Source organism: Phocoena sinus, chromosome 14, assembly GCF_008692025.1.
Source record: "Phocoena sinus isolate mPhoSin1 chromosome 14, mPhoSin1.pri, whole genome shotgun sequence".
Lineage (NCBI taxonomy): Eukaryota > Metazoa > Chordata > Mammalia > Artiodactyla > Phocoenidae > Phocoena > Phocoena sinus.
Genome location: NC_045776.1, coordinates 12,145,635 through 12,167,648, shown reverse-complemented (window position 1 = coordinate 12,167,648; position 22,014 = coordinate 12,145,635). Strand labels below are relative to the sequence as shown.

At 40.3% G+C, this 22,014-nt stretch overlaps 1 protein-coding gene across 1 annotated transcript in view; it reads left to right on the top strand.

The window, feature by feature from the left end:
- Positions 1-22,014, top strand: part of LOC116739053 — a 64,720-nt gene that overhangs the window by 3,592 nt on the left and 39,114 nt on the right. The window contains exons 2-12 of the mRNA XM_032603107.1: positions 248-427; positions 3,863-3,982; positions 5,303-5,431; positions 5,943-6,060; positions 8,679-8,821; positions 9,312-9,476; positions 9,793-10,196; positions 10,319-10,349; positions 18,367-18,543; positions 20,680-20,748; positions 21,405-21,542. Of these exons, the coding sequence (XP_032458998.1) occupies positions 257-427; positions 3,863-3,982; positions 5,303-5,431; positions 5,943-6,060; positions 8,679-8,821; positions 9,312-9,476; positions 9,793-10,196; positions 10,319-10,349; positions 18,367-18,543; positions 20,680-20,748; positions 21,405-21,542 (1,665 nt within the window). The 5' untranslated portion in view covers positions 248-256. The remainder of the gene's footprint in view (positions 1-247; positions 428-3,862; positions 3,983-5,302; positions 5,432-5,942; positions 6,061-8,678; positions 8,822-9,311; positions 9,477-9,792; positions 10,197-10,318; positions 10,350-18,366; positions 18,544-20,679; positions 20,749-21,404; positions 21,543-22,014) is intronic.

Sequence of the window (22,014 nt, the reverse complement as noted above, 5' to 3'; positions counted from 1 at the left end):
ATTATTAAGAATTGCAAGGTTGTGGGAGCAGTGCATTGTACCGAGTGTGGGACCCTGTGTGGCTGCACAGGTCCCAGGATCACGATGATGCTGTCCCTGCTCTCCCTCATGCTCTTGGATGAAAGGAGAACAGAGAGGGAACCCCTGCCCCGTGCAGGGTACAGCCTGTACTACTCTGCTGACATCACTCAAAATGTTGAGTCATCTTTTAGAGCTGTTTATTTTTTTCCCCTCACTGTCCTTCTAGATTGAAACAATGGAAGAACTTTACAAGGCAAACACAATCTTTGCCCTCAGTTTCTTCAGCCATCTGGCAAATACAAGTGCTGCCACCCAGAATCTCTTCTTCTCTCCATGGAGCATCTCCTCCACCATGGCCATGATCTACCTGGGTGCCAGGGGCAACACTGCAGACCAGATGGCCAAAGTAAGTTTCTGTTAAAGTTCCAAATTAGAACAGAATGATTCCTGAACTGAATTGTAGAATTGCTCTGATTACATGTCTGAGACATCTTGACTCTAACAAGGTCAGCAATCATCACAAGCCATTACAACACAAGTTCCTTAGATTCAAATCTATAAAACAGCCAAACCAAAAACACCCTCAGTGGTAGACATAGCAGAAATCGTACCAGAATTTCTTATCCTGCAAGGTTAGAAAGGGTTAATAGTGACAACGTCTTATATTTGGTAGTATAAATGCTTATATTTTTTGAAGTATTTGCAAGCTTTATCTCTATTGGTTTTAAGACAAGTGTCATTTAACACAGTGGGGAGAGTGGCAGTGGGAATGAAGCACTTTTCCCAGGGCTTCTTCTGGTTTCTGCCCTCCTAGCTCAGGTTCCTTCCATTCATGTAAAGAATTCCTTCCAGTGGTTTTAAGAGAGTGTCACCAAGGGAAAAGATATCCCAGACCCGTGATCTCCGCACTCTGGGAGATGCACAGAGAGCAGTGTGACTTCAGAGGACCTCAGCCAACATTCTCAACCCCATGAGTTCATGTCAACAAAATGGGGCTGACGTGATGGCCAGTCCTCAACGTCAAGGACAGGGTGTGGGACAGCATTGTGAGCTATTTCTGTTAAGGCCACTGGCTTCCTTCCTTGGTGAAGGAAGCTGACACCAGCTCAGTCAGGGGACCCTTTCACTAAGTCTGGGGCCATGGAAGTATATTGAACTACTTCAACTGTACATGGCAATGGTCCTATGGGATGAATTCAGCACCATTAAAATTCACATGATCCTGTATTTCCCAGGTCAGTGACCAGACAAAGTAATATATAATTAAAATTCTTTCCTATTCCCATATGTACAAACATTAAAATTGAATGCTTTAAGTACAGGCTCTGGTTTCTCACCAACACGGACTCTGTTTTCAGCCACGCCAAAATGCTGCTGGCTACTTTTGACTTTCCCAGGAGAACGGCACCTGAGTGTGTGCATATAGATAGGTGGATACCTCCTTCCAGGTACACGGTGAACCATTTCAGATGGGTCTTGTTTGGAGTGGCCCACAGAGAGTGTTGGCCTATCTCACTGCAGCAGGAAAAGGGATGCAAGTGTCACTCCCTGCCTCTGTGGCAGTTTAAACATCAAGACTTACAACAAAACCCAGCTGCTCACATCTGAGAGCAGCAACATTTTGCAAAACTCCTTCCCTCTACTTTCTTTGCCTTGAAAAGAATAAGCGCAGTGAACTCTGTTAAAAACTTTAGAAAACATCAGGGTCTTCATTTTTTAGATGTAAAGGCATCAGAAGCAAGATTTCTTTGAGGACAAATGCCAAATGAAGTGCTCTAGGTACGTAAAGTAAAAAACGTGATTTTGATACAAAAGGAAAATTAACTTATTGGTCACTTGACACAACACAGCTTTTCTGTGCTCGGCAAGTGCTTTCAGCACGTGGGACAAGGGGTTTATGTAGCTTTCTTGTAACTGTGCTACATGGGCAGATTTTAAAATTCAAAGACAAATTTGGTTAATTCCCTGCTAAAAAACGAGGAGAAGCTCTTTGCTTGGAGGAGGAAGCAGGGATTTTGGGGACAGACCTGCCTGTGTTTGGGTGGTAACTTTGCCATTTACCAGGTGTGTGAGGGAAGGCATTTCAACTCTCTGAGCCTCAGTTTTCTTTCTTTTTTTTCTTGTGGTACGCGGGCCTCTCACTGTTGTGGCCTCTCCCGTTGCGGAGCACAGGCTCCGGACGCGCAGGCTCAGCGGCCATGGCTCACGGGCCCAGCCGCTCCGCGGCACGTGGGATCTTCCCGGACCGGGGCACGAACCCGTGTCCCCTGCATCGGCAGGCGGACTCTCAACCACTGCGCCACCAGGGATGCCCAGTTTTCATATTTTTAAAAGGAGAATGAAAATGCATAGCCGGCAAGATGGGTGTGAAGATTAGAAAGAATAGGAGAAGCACGTGTTAGAACTAAAAGTTACCATAGCTGACACTTACAGTGCCCTGGCCAGGCACCTTTCTAAGAATGTTTTATAGTTTAACCACAGAATACAAAATCCTGTGAGGTAGGTGCTCTGATTACCATAGTCCTTTCATAGAAATGAGAAATTTAGGGCAAGAAGAGGCCACACAGTTGGGAACTGATATAGCTGGTAAAGGTGACATAGTTGTAATGGAATAAAGGAATGCGTAGAAGGGATAAACTCTTACAGAGCACAAGCGATGTGAGATCAGCAGTTATACTGTTACCAGCTCTTCTCTTTAGGGTAAGGCCACGGACCTGCCCAGGCCGAGCCGCCTCTCTGGGCAGGGTGCATCCCTCAGCATGGCCCGGGTCACCTCACATCCCCCCTCCTGCAGCGACTCTCGCCGTGACTCGGGAGGCCTTTAGTGCTAGCTCCAAGACCCCATCAATCTCCTTAAAAGGGAGGACAACCGGAGAATCTGTTACATGAAATATTCTTCCCTTACGTGGCGGCAGAGTCAGACCACTTCTTTTCAAAGAGTATTAGGTAAGACTCATAATGTGTGATCTGAAGAGCAGGGAGAGACCCCACAAATCCTAACACCTCTCCTTCCAGCCTAGAGATTCACCACCTGCTGGACAAGCCTGCCTTTCCTTCCTTAGCAGAACGTCTACCTCACCTGGGACCCCACGGGGATGGGACCCAAAGGATGTTGGAGGTGGGAGTGGGTGGGTAGCAGGGCCAGGCTCGGGGGTGCCGAGACTGGCTGAGCCAGGCAGGGAAGGCTCCAGTTTGGGGGAGGGGACCTGAGGGCCCTCCCGGGGCCAGTGTGCACCTACCAGCTTCACTGTTATCCTGATCTGCCACTGACAACATAAAGAGATTCATATTGTCATCTTACCTCTGCCATTTGCCCCCCACATGGACAGACGTGTGGGATTTCTTTATGTGTAAATAAGGTATGTGCAAATATTTTAGGTGATCCCTGTAATATTGAGTGACCTGCTTTTATGTTTAAGCTAGCTGTGGCTTGTAGTTTTTGACAGGTTAGAAGTGTGTAATATATAAGGCCACTGAATAGAGAGATACAAGGTTGGGAGTTAACCTTATTGCTTCCTTCAGAATACTGGCATGTTTTCAAGGCAACTTATGGGTTGGGTTATAATTTAGATAATTTAGAGGTTATAAATCATCTCATCATAACAATTTGCCGTCAGAATGGCAAGCATATGAATTAGTATAAAATAGTTCATGCTGAGTCCTGTGAAGGACACTTCCGCTGGCTGACACATGTTACATATGAAGAGCATCTATGCTTGTTAGCATACACAAAGGCAGGAAACGAGAGTAGGACGACTAAGAGGAGCTCGAGAGCCATTGGTTTAAAAGTTACGTAATGCAGCAGGAAAATGTACCTAATTCTCTGGAATTCCAATTGTAGGTGCTTCAGTTTAACAAAGGTGGAGACCACAAAGTCGCCCCAGACACCCAAGAGATCTTCACCAGTTGTGAATTCACACAGAAGATCCAGAGGGGCACTTATCCTGATGCTATTCTGCAGGTATCTGACTCATCCATTTCTATTTCTTTTGTATTTTATTTCCAGAATATTCTTGTCTTAAAATCACAGGATTAGACAGGGAAGGAACCTAGTACAACTTCCCTCCTTCATAGAAAGAAGTCCTTGAGTCCTTGAGTAAATCTCCTACTCTGGTAAGTAAGGGCAGAGCCAGGGTAGAATCCAGACTTCACGACTTCCAGGCCAAGACTATTTCTAAATTCTATCACCCCACTCTGCCATTAGTTGGGGATGTATAATTTATTCTAATGCCATTGTAGAGACTCCTAGAATACACATGCATAGATGCAGATTTCCAGAGTAAGGAGTGACAAGTAATTGAGGAATGGAGAAGGCCAGGCTTGGTGACTTCATGAAAGGTCAGTGACCCTCAAATATCCTTTATGTCCTCCCCTTCTATCTCCTGTGATCTATCTATCTATCTATCTATCTACCTATCTATCATCTATCTATCTACCTACTATCTATCATCTATCTATCTATCTATCTAATCTCTTCAGCTAATCTATCTCACGTAGTCATTTCTTTTCCCAATACTCCATTTTCTTAAACACCAGCTATCCAGCTACATTGTAGGAGCTGGGCGTAGATGCGCTCCTATGGGTAAACAACTTCCACGATCAGACTCCTAAGTTAGGTTATGAGGAGATACCCCACATAGCTTTCTTCCTGATGCTCCATCTGCCTGTCAGCCACGGAGTTATGGACTTAGGAGGGGAAGAGGGCCCCTTCAATATGGAGATGCTGCCAGGTCTGAATGGACAGCAGTCCAGCTGCAGGGCTCTGACCTCTGCTTCACCCAGGCGCTGCTGTGACTAAGCCCTGTTTGTGTCATCCTGCTTACAAACTTCAGGTTGGGGATTGGAATTTCCCTCAATTTCCTGCTTTCTAAAACCCAGATTTTCCACTTCACAGACTACCCCTTAATTATAAAACGGTACTTGCAGAAGTTATATGAACTTTTTAAAGAACACTTCTAAGGCAACAGTTTAATATAATAAAAATTGCTTACAGACTTTGTAGTTCAGGAGACTGTAAAAGGAGCCTGACTTTCTTCTAGGATCTTTGTTACTTCATGGTTCAATCCAATCCATAGGCACAGTAAAATCTGAAACAAATAAGAAAATTATCTGATATCATCCATATCAACAATATTTCCTCAGAGATTCCTCTAAAGTGCCAGAAAAAAGTATACTTTAATACAGCATTTTATTGACGTACTGGAAAAAATACCATTGCTTAAGAAATATCTTGTTTAGGAGTCTTGAGTTACATAAAGAGAGTCTCTCCTTTCTGTTTAAGGCACAAGCTGCAGACACAATCCATTCATCCTTCCGCTCTCTCAGCTCCGCCATGAACACGTCCACAGGGGAGTATTTATTGGAAAGTGCCAATAAGCTGTTTGGCGATAAGTCTGCAAGATTCAGGGAAGTAAGTGAAACGTGCGATTTAAATGGCAGGGCCCCAAACTTAAAAGGAGCTCAGTTTTAAAGCTGTTCTCTCTTATTCATGCTGAGAGAGTCAGAATTCCACATGGGTTCCCTTAGACTCCCTAAGGCCATTGGACACTATCCAACACAGCTATCCCTATGCTCCCTCTGTGGGTGCTTTCTCTCCCTGCTGCAAAATTCCCACCTATGAGTCGTAAGTCAGGAAGAGCACAGCTGATTTCCAGAGCCTCTATCCCCACACCCAACTTCTCCCCTTGTACCCAGTGGTCATAATGCAAAGCGTGCAGGACAGCAAATAGAATTGGGACTGGAGTTGGGGGTGGAGGTCAAGAGAACACATATAATCAGCCCCCCTAGCCAACCTCCACCCCTACCCCTACCTCAGGCTCCCCAGTCTTGACAGGAAGCCTGTAATTTATAATTACACCAAGGCTTGTTCAGTATATATTCTATGTAAACTTTGTCTTTTTTTTTTTTTTTTTGCTTTAAAGAGATACATGCAGCTCTCCAAGAAATATTACTCTACAGAACCCCAGGCAGTTGACTTCCTAGAACGTGCAGAAGATGCCAGAAAAAAGATTAATTCCTGGGTCAAGACTCAAACCAAAGGTAAAACCAAGGAAGTAGTTTCTGCTCTTCTTTCCACTTAGAAAGCTCTTATGTAGTTTTTAGAAAACCATCCTTAGCCCTTACTCCCAACCTTAGTTATTTTGATTAATGTAACCTGATTCTTGTTGAGCCACGTGGTGTTTTAAGTGAGAAAAAAATAATTGAGGTCTACTAATAGAAGACATATATTCAGTATTTAAATAATCTGATTTTGGATATTACCTTAGAATAGAATATAAGAAGAGACAGCTCTTTTCTAACATAGGACATACCAGTATTGAAATAATTGTGACTCTGTGTCTACTGTGGACAAAAACAAAGAAAAAAGGCGTGACCTTCAAATGAGTAATTGGTGTGAGAATACCAGCAATGGAAAAAGGAGGGATCATAAAATTTTAACTCTTTCTTCTGTTTCACCATTCAGAGTCAGTATGTTGTCAAGTTCTTTTGGTCCCTGCTTCATCTCTCCTGGATTGTCTAAGCTACTTCTACCTTTGTAATGCATGTCCTTAATTCTTTGTTGTTTCTTTTTTTTAATTTTTAAAAATTTATTTTATTTTTTTAACATCTTTATTGGAGGATAATTGCTTTACAATGGTGTGTTAGTTTCTGCTTTATAACAAAGTGAATCAGTTATACATACACATATGTTCCCGTACCTTTTCCCTCTTGCATCTCCCTCCCTCCCACCCTCCCTATCCCACCCCTCTAGGTGGTCACAAAGTACAAGCTGATCTCCCTGTGCTATGTGGCTGCTTCCCACTAGCTATCTATTTTACGTTTGGTAGTGTATATATGTCCATGCCACTCTCTCACTTTGTCACAGCTTACCCTTCCCCCTCCCCATATCATCAAGTCCATTCTCTAGTAGGTCTGTGTCTTTATTCCCATCTTGCCCCTAGGTTCTTCATGACCTTTTTTTTTTTCCCCTTAGATTCCCATCCAAAATCCCACTACCTGTTAGTAGTGAAGCTGGGGTTCCCTCTTCTTCTGAGCCTTAGTCTAATTCTGGAATTCTTCAATTGGATGTTTAAAGTGTTTGCTAACTTAATGCAAAAAAACGGATTTTCATTTACCTCCTGTGTTTAAAACATTGTTTCAAGCCATAGTGTGGTGTCTTGGTTTCTTCGTTACCACAGTGGAAAAAACACATGAACTAAGTTCTATAGAATTTTTAAAAAATGTTTTGTTTCTCTGAAAATAGTTGATCTACTTTAGTTCTTCATTTCTAGATTTTTAAATTACTGCTGTAAAATATTGACACACCACTGACAAAAATGAAGCAGAGAAAGTGAAGATTAACAGAAGTGAAAGTAAAAAGGTATTGCAAAATTAAAGAGACACATGAAAGTCTTGCTTTTTTGAGAACAGCAAGAATTTCTCTTCTCTTTAAGCATTTGTGTTGAATGGCTGTAAATCAATCAGTGGAATTGCCAAAATGCCAAGTAGTCATTTGGTTGGGCTCATTGTTTTAGAAAATTTTGTAATAATTTGAGACAATTTCTGTTTTATTTGTTAGGATCAAATACTAGTTTTTCCATATGCATTACAGAGTTAAATAAAGTCCTAGTAGATTTCTGTGGTAACCAAGAATTTTAATTCCCTGAGGGATATATTGAATAGAAATACTGAATGACTATACTGAAGCTGGTCAGACTACAGTGAACTTTTTGTTCGTGTCCTATATCTGTCAGTAGGAATGGAAGACGGTGGAATTCTGACCAGCTGACAAGCATTGCGACCTTGGGAGGGTTGCTAATCTCTCTTACTATGATGTTCATTTGTATAAAATGACAATAATTATACCTACTAGAGTAGTTGTGAGGATTAAATAAAATAATGTATTTAGTGGTTGAAATATTGCAGAGCAGGTATTCACTATAAGTGGCCTGTCTCTTAAACCAACTATAAAAAAAAAATCACGTTCAGATGTTATCATTTTTGAGAACATTCTCTGACTCCTCACTTGTTTACTCCCTTCTCTGTGATGTCATAGTTCCCTGCATTATTTAGCTCTCTTATAGAACTTATCACACATTGTTTCCTGACTGATTTAGAATCTCTCTTCCAATATTCTCAGTCCCACCAGGACAAGTCTTCCTTTCTCACTTCATGAATCTGTGCTACTCCTGGTGTAGGTCTAGCACAACTTCCAAAAAACTGTTTTTGGGTCAATGAATGGGTCACATGGATAGACTGTCTAGATCAGATCTTGAAGGAGCCCTAGTGACATATGTACTGTGGAAAGGCACTATTATGTTCCTTAAGTGACTCTTTTTCACTCCCATCCGAATTAACTAACTTCATACAACTACAAAACTTTGAGAAAGAGTATAAAAGGAACTTAAAATTTTTTTCCAAGTCTGATAGTAATTCTAAACCTTAATTGCATTACTTCTTCATTTTCTCTTGGATTTTGCAAACCTCAGAAATTTGGTCTCAGTTTTACTTATGATTTAGGTAAATCGAGAGGAAAACTTAAGCTTGAAGGTCAACATCTCTGCAGAGTTTGATAAATGTGGATGCTGAGTCTGATGGTGACTCAAAAGATTCAAGAAATCATGATAACTTTACAGTTCTTAATCATGAAACCTAAACATATATCATATTTTCTGTAGGCAAAATCCCAAACTTGTTACCTGAAGGTTCTATAGATGCAGAGACCAAGATGGTCCTGGTGAATGCTGTCTACTTCAAAGGAAATTGGAAAACTCCATTTCAGAAGAAATTAAACAGGCTTTATCCTTTCCGTGTGAACTTGGTACGAGACAATGAGACAGATTTTCTTAACGTATATTTTAGGGCCTTTGACAAAATAGAGAAAGAAAAGTTAGGGACCACTCACTGATACTTGTACATAATTTGCTAGTTATAAGTTATGCACATTGGATAGTTGATTGACTCTATTCCATTTTTTGACCTGTCAAACTAGATTAATAATAATATCCAACTCAAATTATTGTTGTAAGGATTCAACGAGATTTTGCAGAGTTCTTGGCCCCTAGTAGGTACTCAACAAGTGTTTCAGTATTATTATAATTATAATTGTCCATCTTATTACTAATGGGTATAATTTTGAAAAAGCTAAATAGATCAGAGCCACTGTCAGGGTATACAAATAATTTATTTTGTTGATTTTTAGAAACATAGTTCTTCAGAATGAAAGCAGAACCCATTCTCTTTTACGTCTGCTTGTAAATCTTTTGACATCTCAGTATCTACTTTCATATTTTACTTTTTAATAAATTTAGTCTGAGCGCAAAGAAGTACAGATGATGTTCTTGCATGACAAGCTGAACATTGGATACATAGAAGACCTAAAGGTCCAGATTCTAGAACTGCCCTATGCTGGATATGTCAGTATGTTCCTGTTGCTTCCAGATGGAATTGCTGAATGTTCTACTGGCTTGGAGTTGGTAAGGCATTCCAACTTGCATTGTTTTAAACTTCTGGGGCTAAACTTACCTTGGCATATGTCTACAACTTGGGAAATGGTGTGCAGTTTCTCATGGAAATATGTGAATTGGTTGAGAGGAACAGTGCCAGGTCTCACACTTTCATTCAAAGGCTTAGACTTATGTCATACATGCTACTTTCTTGCAAAATTTTTACCAAACTAGTAAATTTTAATATCACCCATGCTATAGTGAAGTTAAAGTCACTGATAGTTAACATTAGAAGTTGTTTTCCTTCTCTGCTAAGCACTCATTGGTTTTGCTTTTGGACTTGTAGCTGGAAAGTGAAATAACTTATGACAAACTCAACAAGTGGCTCAGCGAAGACACCATGGCTGAGGATGATGTGGAGGTGTATGTCCCCCGGTTCAAATTAGAAGAGCATTATGAACTCAAGTCCATTCTCATGAGCATGGGCATGGATGATGCCTTCAGCCAGGGCCAAGCCAATTTCTTAGGCATGTCTGAAAAGAATGACCTGTTTCTGTCTGAAGTGTTCCATCAAGCCTCTGTGGACGTGAACGAGGATGGCACTGAAGCAGCTGCTGGCACTGGGGCCATTATGTCAGGGAGAACTGGCCATGGAGGCCCACAGTTTGTGGCGGACCATCCTTTCCTCTTCTTTATCATGCACAAGATAACCAAGAGTATCCTCTTTTTTGGCAGATTTGCCTCACCCTAGTTTCCGTTTCTGCACAGGATGTTGTAATGTGAGGTATAAGCCTCAGAATTGCTCTAAGGGCCGAAACTTTAGCAACCTTCTGTACATATTTCTGTTTTTCTGAACAACTTCTATTACACAGTGAATATAAATACAGAAGTAGCTTGACATCTGTCAGTCATAACATTACCACCCTGTTAATCATTTGGTCTCCTAAAATGGGATGATACCTCATTTAGTTCTTCCTTACTCTTAGTTTATTTTATTGCATTACCTTTTACTGTATTATTTATTATTTTATATAATGGCTTTTTATTATTGTTCACTGTCTAGTGTAGCTGATACAGTTACAGAAGCATGTCATCACTTATTTTTCTTTCTAAGGAAATGCACTTATTTGTTCTTATAATGAAGGACGAGCAGGTGTCCTTCCATGCCCTTCTGTGATAAAAACCTAGAAGAAAGCATTGAACAACAGGAAAATATAAGTGGTGTGCATTTCTAGCATTATGTATCACATAGATGTGTCCGTAACTTATGGAAGGTTGTGAATATATAAAATATAGACATGTTTCCACACAACTCTTTGTTTGTTGTCATTCTTTTAGGTCTTTAGGTCATAAGACCTGTTTATTTTGATTCTCAGGAATCAGGTATCATGGCTCATTTGTGAGAACGAAGAAAAAATAAACAGAATAAAGGAGCCAAAGGAGAGGCTGCTGTATAGCACAGGGAGCTTAGCTCAGTGCTCTGTGATGACCTAGAGGGGTGGGATGGGAGTGGCGGGGAGGGAGGCGCAAGAGGGAGGGGATATGGGGATACATGTACACATATAGATGATTCACTTTGTTCTACAGCAGAAACTAACACAACATTGTAAAGCAATTATACTCCAATAAAAAAAATGACGAAAAAAGGAGCCAAAGGAATAAGCGACCGTCTTGCAAGGAGCCCCAATGTTGGCGGGGGAGATGGAGTTGTGGGAAAAATGGATTAGAGCTGTCTTCTCACAGCAGCAAAAGGTATGGCAATTCAAAAGAATAGCTTGGGTCAGAGTCCTTTGGGGACACCTGTGTTCAAACCTCAAGGACATCAGGAATAAACACCAAGTCTAGTGGTCCAGACATAGAATAAAGGTCATAATCATTGATTGAGGTGAGCGTTCAGAGGGGTAGAGATGAACTTGGCTCAAGAGCAGAAGGGCAACATACAATGGGAAATATTGCCTAAGTGTGTTCTCCTCAAATAGCACTGAATGCTTTTGAGTGGATCAGAGAAGAACATAATTTAAGTCCTAAGAACAAAGGAAGGGCTTCCCTGGTGGCGCAGTGGTTGAGGGTCCGCCTGCCTATGCAGGGGACGCGGGTGCGTGCCCTGGTCTGGGAAGATCCCACATGCTGCGGAGCGGCTGGGCCCGTGAGCCATGGCCGCTGAGCCTGCGCGTCCGGAGCCTGTGCTCCGCGGCGGGAGGGGCCACAGCAGTGAGAGGCCAGTGTACCGCAGAAAAAAAAAAAAAAAAAAAGAATGAAGGAAGACCTGAGGTTTAAGGGAGCTGAGCCGGCTGCAGATTCTGGCTACAGAAATGTGGCTGGATCCTGGAAACGTATTCCGGTGTCACCGTCCCTACGATGAAAGCCAGGGATGGATGACCTACTGGAGCATGGTAGCAAAAAAGGTAACCTCAGGACATTGACTTAACTGCATCCAAATCCCAGTTCTAACACTTAGGAGTTATTTAACCACAAGCCGGGAAATGATGCTTCTTCATGCTTCAGTTTTCTTTCAGTGTAGACTAGGGAAAACAATGCTTTTCTCGTAAGGTTGCTGGGATGGCAAAATGAATTCATACAGAACAAGCAATTAAAAGAATGCTTAGCATGTACAGTACTTAATACATACTAGTGATAACGATTCTTTTCTTTGTCAGTAATAAAACTGTCTCACTGTCAGCTGGTCAAACATAGAGTCCCAGAAAATTATTCTTATAATTCTTTAAGGCTTGAATTGTGGTTTGTTTCCTCTAAATCAGACGTTCTTGAAAATTAGGGGTTCTTCCTTGCATTCTCCTACTTATAGATTCATATTTTAAATGTACTTTAATAATTCACTCAGCAATGCGATAAGTAGTAACTTTCTGAATTGCTGTGAGTCTTAAGATATTCATATTTCACCATGATTATTGAATTAGAGCACGAGTATAGAATTCTAGGTTCAAAGCATTCTTCAGCACTTTAAGGGCACAATTTTTTCATCTCCCAGCACCAAAGTTGCGGATGGGAAAGCTGATGTCAAGATAATTCTTGCTTCTTGTAGTTTTAATTATTTTATTTTTGTTTTTGATGATGTTCTTGATATTTCATTGCATTAAGAGAATTTTAAACTGTTTTAAAATTTTATCTTGTTCATCAGGAGATGTTTTCCATCTGGAAACTTGTACCTTGGCTCATTGCTGGGGAACTCTCAGCCGTTGCTATGGCCCGAATGTTTGTTCCCCCAACACATGTGTTGAACACCTAATCCCCAATGTGATGGTCTTTGTAGGTGCGGCCTTGGGGAGGTAATTAGTATTAGAATTAGTCATGAGGGTAAGTCCCCAGGATGTAATTAATGTTCTTATAGGGAAATGAAAAAACAAAAGCTCTCAACCAAGTAAAGACAAGTAGGCAACCATCTGTGAACCAGGAAGACAGCCCTCAGCAAGAACCTGATCACAGACCTGCAGCCTCCAGGACTGTGAAAAATGAATGCTTGCTGTTTAAGCCACCCAGTCAGCAGTGCTCTGTTATGTCAACCCAGACTGAATAAGAAAACCATTATCCACTCAACTCTCTCAGCCCCACCCTATCTACTCTCTTCTTCTGGATTCCTATTTGAATAATATTGATGTACCCAGAGTTCTTTTTTCGGTTCTAAAAGATTTTGAATACCTAATAAATTCATACAATCTCAACATCAAATATGAAAAGACTAGAGCAAAAACTCTCCCTCCCACCCCTGTTGCCCATTCATATAGTTCCTACTCCCCCATCCCCATTAGTAATATCTGTACATATTGCTAAATATTCATAGGGCAGGCCATAACTAACAGCAACAAACAAGCAAAATTATGCTGAGATTATTATATTGTTAACTTAGGATACCATTACTCCTCTCTCTTTCCCTGCCCCCTCCAAACAGGCATCAAAATAATGCAAAACCGGGCTTCCCTGGTGGCGCAGTGGTTGAGAGTCCGCCTGCCGATGCAGGGGACACGGGTTCGTGCCCCGGTCCGGGAAGATCCCACATGCCGTGGAGTGGCTGCGCCCGTGAGCCAAGGCCGCTGAGCCTGCGCGTCCGGAGCCTGTGCTCCGCGACGGGAGGGGCCACAGCAGTGAGAGGCCCGCTTACCGCAAAAAAAATGCAAAACCAAAGTTTTATCAACATAACAATATATCAATATATAAAGATTTTAAACAAGAGGTAAGTGGAAAGCAATCTGAAGAAGGTTTGTGGGAAAGCATGAATTAAACTTAGTCTGTGTCTTTAGAGAAGATGAAACAATTTCTTGGCTGGTTTCCCAGAATCTATATCGATGCATTAAATGTGACATAAATAACTAGAGCTGTGCAGTGATGCAGCCCAAGTCACTCTCTGGACCACTGGCAGTCAAGATGGACAGCCCCTCTATCCAGAGCCTCCATATGACACTTTCAGCTAATAATAGTCTGCAGGCATCCTGTGGATAATAACATCTGTTCAGCACATGTCAGGCAGGCACCACGGAATTTGCAGCCACAAGTCGCATCCCCCAGTGAAATTCAAAGCAACATTCTGCTCTGGGTTCCACATCCACATTCAACTATTAAACTCTGAGCCACTTTACCGCGTGTGCCCCATGAAGAGAAAAACAGAAACTGCGTGAAGAAAAAACACACAAATACGTTATTAACAAAGATAATTCTCCTTTCTCTCAGTCCCTTCTGGACTGTGCTCCATTCCCGTCTCTCTCTCTTCACCCTCTTCACCATTCCTCCACGCCCTGCATCCTGTTATAGACAGTTTTCCCTTCTTGATAAATAAGGAGGAACATTCACAGGGAGAAACGGAAGAGAAGCAGAAAGTGATGAAGTAACATTTCACCCAGTAACTGTGTCTAAAACGTCGATCCAGACCCTGTGTCCCTGGGGTGGGGACAGTGGACGTGGGACAAGTTGGGGTTGTGCTCGGGGTTCTACACCAACACCCAAATGAGAAGAACAGAAACATTTCTTGGATGCTTCACCTAGTACCTTACGAGCAACTTTAACAGTAAACAGTTCACCAATCATATTCTCCGTTTCCTTGCCCATTGTTATTCCACTAATTTAAAACTTTCTGTTGTTGAAAAAATAAATCTACCAGGGAAAACCACGTGTTGCTGCCAGTTGGCAGACTCGAGAGAACATAAGCCGGGAAAGTGTGAGTTACAATTTGTTAGAATTCCAGTCTGTACATGCAGACAGACATGGAAAATGTGGGTGATTAAGTAATTCAAGCAAAACTCTGTCTATCTCTCTGTGTTTTTATTTGAGCTTCTGGCCAAGATGAAGTTGAAAGGAAGAGGGTATGGGCTTGTGAAAATGAATCAGAGGGTGGGGTTAAGGAAAGGGTGGTGCTAGAAGTTTTAAAAATTATTTCTACAGTTAAAGGTCACTTAACTCAGCCACGGTCTCTTACTAAAGGAACCAGTTGCCAATTCTGCTCCCGTGTAAGAAAACAAGGTATTGTAAATAGTTCTTTGTTTTAAAATGTTTGTTTATGTTTTCTTTCTTTGTTGAGGTACCTAGCTAAAGAACAATTTATCAAGACTCCCACAAAACAGAAATAATAGATGAAGGCCAGCCCCCAGGAATTATGTGCAGGTCTGAGAGATTGAACCCTGAGCTGATTCAAAGTTGGTACTAGAAAGCGGGCTAAGCGGGAGAGAGCATTCACTTCCGAAGACGTCAGAAAGGTAGTTTTGCCGTGAATTGTGAAACTATGAATGGAGTTTTCTCCAGTCACATTTTTGGATTTGCTACCTTCGTATCTGTCAACACAGGTAAAAAGAAATAGGGTATTCTCAGAAGTATTGAACCAAAACCCTTCTAACCCTTCAGAAGAGCGGACTTGGCAACGTGAATTTGAGCTTAGTCACTAATGTAAGGAACTAATGATTTGACTCTCTACACCCCTGCCCACGCACACCTTCATGTCTTGGCTACCATTCCATGGGCCATTAGCTTTCTTCTCTTTTGTGGAATAACCTAAGTCCCTAAGCTTACACTCCATGCTCATCATAAATCCTCCCAGACTATTAATTCCCTCAGAAGTGGCTTTAGGTAAATATTGAAGTGCTGCGGATTCGGGGGGTCATTTTCTGATATGCACAACTCCACCAAGTAGACAATATCATCAATATCATCAGAAAGTCAGGAGGCCTTGGATGTCCTCTAATGGAAAAGGGGAAGAGAGTCCTTCCCGCTCCCTCCTCCAGCTCATCATCGTCTCTCTTTCTTCCTCCTCCTGTTCATCCTCTTTCGTCACCCAATCCCTCCCTTTCACCGTAAAACCTTAAAGACAGTAAGATATAATGACAAAAGCATTTGTATTTAGAGTCCAGAGAATGGGACTGCAACGATAGCTCTGTTGTTAGTTAGCTGTGCATGTTCGTCAGCACATTTAACCTCTCTGGGCCTCAGTTTCCTAGCAGATAAAATGAAGCAATTTGATTAGAGGGATTTCAAGGTTCTTTCCAACTCTGATTTGTGAAGAGTATGTGTATCTTTGATGAGACATATTGACGAGTGATACTATCCTTTTCTTATTTTCATATTTCTTTAGCTAAGCCCCTTTACAGATTGAGATTTTACATATTTTACATATGTATGTATATTTATATGTATGTAAACTGATATATCCATGTACCTTCTGAAAATTGCAAAAGAGCCATTTATTCTGAAAAGGGCATAGTTGGCTTCTGATCTAGACATTTATAGTCTTTTCTGAAAAGATCACTGTCGAACCCTTGTATGGATAAATTATTTCATGTAGAATCTCATCCCCAAATTCTGCATCTTTCAGAAAGCACTTTTCACTGCCGGGATAATTTTATCCAGCACTGGCTGGCTTAGCACTTCTATACTTTTTTTTTAAAGGCAGGAATTATTTTTCTTGTATGGTCTGGGCTACACCTGATATATTAATGATATTAATGAGAGAATTAATGAAGTTGAAGATACCTGGATATTAACTTTCCACAAGAAATTAGCTTTTTCATTAGAGAGAGTTATTGTTTTCAGGGATTTGTTACAAGTAACTAAACTTTAGAATAACCATAAATAATAAGTAGAAAGATAAAAATCCTCAGCCTTAAAATGGTAGTTTCTCCTCTCCTCCCTTCATAGTGATTATGCTTTGGCCATGGAGCCAGGCATTTTCCATATGAAAGAATTCATGAGTTCTTAAAAGATAAAGCTTAATATACAGGCAGTAAGCAAAGCATCATTTGAATGAATATAGCTGTAAAGAAAATAGGGAGGTTATTTACAAGACAGCATTGGATCTGTCAAGGGAAATACTGATACACAAGTTTCGAACATTTTATGAGGGCGTAGAATTGCTACAAGAGTAGAGGTTCTTGCTTTTCTTCTTTAATAAGATAATGTTAGCCTAGGATTATCATCAGCTTCTGAAATAGGTGGGAGCTATGACTAGGGATGATTTAGAGGCTGGGAAGCTGTTTGGTTAAGTGTAAGCCTATGACTAGGAGGGATTTCAACAGTATCACTGTTAATCCAAGTCATGATGAAACCAAAACTTTGCCTACACATGCCTCTCCCTTCATTCAACCATTGAACTAGAGAGATCTTCTGACGTTTCTAAAGTTCTCATTCTAGGTTTCTCTGAGGGCCAGGTGATATCAGTGCAGGACCAAGTTCTATACGACATTGGCACTAATGGGAGTTTCTAGGCTTAGGAATTTGGTTTATTTTTAATCATTTAATCAGCTTGAGAAATTATTTGGCTATAAAATGACAATAGATTGAACTCACTATTTCTTTGATAGAGACTCAGTCTAAAAAGACTTAAATGAAAATATCAGGGTAATTAGACGTGAAATTTAGAAGGTGAATATAATATTTTTTAAAATGAGAAAGTTTGAGTTCCTTTGTTTGTTAAGATTGGTTTCAGAGGGTCTCACGTGAGTGAGGATAAAGGCAAGCAAGTCTTGAGTTCTCTACTTCTCTATGAGCATTTCCACTAAACTGTGAAAGATTTCAAGTTTAAATAGATAAAAAATGGTGGCTAGAGCCCAAACTATAAACACTCTAAAAGAGAATAAACAAGTATTTGTAAGTTTTCATTTTGTGCAAAGTCCTGAGGTGGGTGTTACTGGATGCGCAAAGCTGAGTAAGAAAATTTTGCTCTCAAGGAAATTATCCTAGAGTTGAAAAGATATAAATCTATGCAAACAGAACTAGCAGTATGATAAGCTCCAAGCAGGCGGCAAAAGCTATTTTATGGGTCTTTGGTGGAAGACGTGCTTCTGTGAACCCCAAAGTTCAGAAAAGGCTTCCAGGAGGAAAGAAGATCCGGAGCAGAGTTGGATTTCAAGAGAATAAAGGAGGATAAAGGAACCAAGATATCATACATCAGGGTGTGAAGGAATAAAAAAGGTTAAAAGTATAAAAATATGGATGAAAGATAAGTGAGAAAAAGTACAAAGTTGAAAAGGGGTATAATTATTCCTCATTTACTGGGTAAAGTCAGTAGGCATGTGGTGTGTTGGTAAGAGGCACTGGGCTGATTCCTCTGCCATTTATATCCTGGCATTTTCAACAGGGAGCCGCTAACTGACCAGAATCCAATTGTTCTCTCATGTGAACTAACTCTGAAATTTGAGCCAATTCTCTTAAACTCTCTGGACTTCATTTTTAAAATATTTAAAATAATGTTGGAGTGGAATTTTTCTAAAGTTTATTCAGCTCTTATGAGTGTATATATACATATTATATATATATATATATATATATATATATATATAATCAGATTGGATAATACATTCTTTTGTCATTTCAGTGAAGGGTAATTAAAAAAGATAATTATGTAAGCCAACAAATCCATTTACAAAAGTTAAATAAATGGAAAGGATTATTAACATGTTCTCTAACTTTACTTTATTTTTCTTAGATTTTCCCAATGGACTCTCTAGCAAAATCTGTCAACCAATTTGCTCTGGAGCTTAGCAAAAAGCTAGCTGAATCTGCTGAGGGTAAAAATATCTTTTTTTCTCCCTGGGGCATCTCAACCTCCTTGGCCATGGTGTATTTGGGCACCAAAGGCACCACGGCAGCCCAAATGTCCCGGGTGAGTGAGAAAGGTCAACCATCCTCTGTTGCCTTAAAATGAAATGCTTTTCTTGTCTTTTGTTCACTCCTCTCCTGAAATCCAAATAGCCCACGTTTTACAACCACGTCCTCCAAAATAAAAGACACACTTTAAATAAATTTTCTAGACCATAAAAAGAAATCTGAGAAAGTGAATCAATTTGAAAACTCTTTCTAGGAATACCGTTTAAGAACCGGTGTTCTTTGGCAAAATCAAATGGAGAGATGATGTTCCCTTACCCAGGTGCCCAGTGGGTAAGGAGTAAGGAAATTGAATAGGGAGAGGAATAGCAACAGGAAAAGTCAAGCTATCTTGTGATTTCAAGCAGTGTTTTCCCTGCCCATACCCAGTGAATTCCGGGGAGCTCAGAACTTGGGCTTTGCCATTACTAAAGGCAAAAAAGCAGCCAAGTGAAGTCTTAAAGACATTTTTATTACTGGTAGTCTCATGCACTCAGGTTTGATTCATAAGTAGGAGAGATGATTGAGCTGGGTGGGCACTTGGTAAAAAGAAGCACACAGAGATACAAAATGGTACATGGAGAGGTTATTGAGTTTGGTTCAACACCAAAAACAATTTTATTTTGATTACTAAAATATTTCAAGAAAGTAATGGCTCATACTTTAAATAATAGAATTAGTCATCATCTTTCTAATCTCAGAAGGATTTTCTTGAAGAAAAAAATAGAAAAACCAAGTGAATCCTGTTCCTCATGCTTTGTTTGGTTGTTACTTTGTTTGGTCCCTGGTTGTCTAGATGAATCTAAAGAGCCCATTAAGGGCATTAAAATAGCAAAACAGGATTACTGTATAAGCAATTATCAATTTGATGTAAGCATCCTCAAATCATAGCGAGTGTATGTGTACGTGTGTAGCCTTACATAGCAAAACATATCAAATAGCCATATATATGTGTATCTGTATCTATGCTTGTGTAAACATATAAATATGTGTTTTAAGTAAAAATAAAAATAGAAGAGAGTAAATTCAGCTCTAAATCATACAACGATTGAAAGGCCAAGTGACAAAATTTCCACCAAGAAGCTGGCCTCTGTGACAAGTATGGAAATGGGCACAGCCAGCAGTTCTGAATGAGACAGGCAGAATACATATTCTGTCAGTTTGGGTCTAGGATATCCCCCTTATGCTCATAATTTACAAGCTATTGTGTGGTTTAAAAATAGCAACAACAAAATCTTGGTTCACAGAAAAATCCTGGTTCACAGCTAGTTAATAATTGACTCATTATTAAAAGGTTTAACTATGAATGTGATAGACTTAATCTTAGATCAATGTCAATTTGCTTCCACTCCATATAAATATATTGCTGGGTGTTGCTTACCCTTGTTTTATTTCAATGTCACTGAAATATTAACAGCTTCGGTTTGCAATTGAGACTAATGAGTTGCTTAGGCACCTCCCCCTTTTTTTCCCTATGGCAAGTGGTTCCTGTCTGTCGCCATGTGTCAGCACAAACTTTGGTAAAGTAGACTTTATTCCTTTCTGTAAGCTGGGTCCAGGATGCATGCAGGAGATGGAATTATCACTTTGTTTTCTCAGGGGAAACAATGTCCACATCCTTCCTGTGACCTGTCACATGAATTGCTGGGGTGAAGACAAAGACTCTATCTCCATATGTCAGATGGTGGTAGGCAGTGAAAACTGAAGCGCTTAAGTAGAAAAAGCAACTAAAATTCCTGAATTTTCCAGATAACTGGGGCAATGGTGGCATTTGCTTAAATTATCTAAGTGATGGTCTCAGTTGAATACCTAGGCTTCTTTTCAAACCAATCATAGATAAAAATGAAACTCGGAAAACATGAGAATTTTACCTCTAAGGCTATTCCCAACATTATCCTCAACGTCCCATAAAAAGTATTAAAATAAAGAGACTAGCAATTTAAATTCAACTTAAAAATTTATTTAAAAGCAGCTCTTGACTTACTCTTATTAGGTCAGGTAACACACCATTTAAGTCAAATCAGCGCTCCCTTGGTTCATTAATTATATGTTTTGTATCTATAGGAACAAATGGCTTGTAGTTGCTGATGTGTATTTCATATGATTACATCTCTGCAAAGTGCATTCACATATTGCCTTTTTATTGAAATTACAGGTTCTTCAGTTTAGCAGAGACCAGGACAGCAAACCTTGTCCTGACAGTTTTGAAAAGAAAAGGGAAATGGTATGTCTTATATTTCAATATCCATTTGATAATTAAGGAGAGAGCACTTTAGCACGTTAGTGGCTAAATTAAGCAAACTTTAATAGGTAACTTTTCTTTAAAATATATGTTAAAATTATGGGAATTTTTTTTTTTTTTTGTGGTACGCGGGCCTTTCACTGTTGTGGCCTCTCCCGTTGTGGAGCACAGGCTCTGGATGCACAGGCTCAGTGGTCATGGCTCACGGGCCCAGCCGCTCCACAGCATGTGGGATCTTCCCGGACCGGGGCACGAACCCACATCCCCTGCATCGGCAGGCGGACTCTCAACCACTGCGCCACCAGGGAAGCCTGGGAAATTTTTTAGAGTGCAGAATGTCTACACTTTTTGGAAGGGTAATATTCTTTTCCCTTATCTCTTCCTTTCCCTCCCCTTCAAAACTACTCTACTTTCAACATTGTTCTTACTTCTGCAAACTAAGTGTGAAGAAAATGATGTCCCAACAGCCATTACATTCCTGCACTAATAATACTAAAGAGAACATTTTTTTTATCTACCACACAATCGATTTCAGCCTTTGTCCGTAAACTTTAAATCATTTCATTTACTATAAGTTGTTCTTATACACTTAGTTCTTGTTCAACATTTTTATTTAACCAATTTACTTTCTTTTAAAGGAATTCGATGTAGGCAAGGCTGAAGAAATACGTTCTAATTTCCAGACACTTATCTCAGAAATCAACAATCCCAGCAATGCTTGCATACTTAAAACAGCCAACAGGATCTATGGGGAGAAAACGTATCCATTTCACAATGTAAGTGCAAACATCTTATTTCAAGCTGATGGGGAAGAGTCACATGAGATCAATCAATAAACTCTTTGTACTTTTCTCCAGGGATCCCAGGGACAATCTTAATGTATATGGAGTATGTGGTCAGCATTTCTGATAAACAATCATTTAGTCTGACCAATGTGTCAAGTTGTAAAGGAAACCAATAACATATTTCAAACCAAATCTGGTGATCAGATCTTTAGGCCCAGAATAAAGGGGTACACCCCAGGAACAACCCATGAAGACTCGTAGAAATGTGGTTTATATAATCCCTGGGCCAACATTTGTTTCATGGGAAACAGAGCAAAAGATATAGAATAACTCAATATGGTGAGTCTGAAGGAGCAGAGGGTGGTGTGGTCATAGGAGTGTGGCAGGAGACTGTGTCCTCAAGAGCAAAGTTGACTTTGCGATCAGCTAAGTCACTTCACATCTTGACTTCAGACACTTTAAG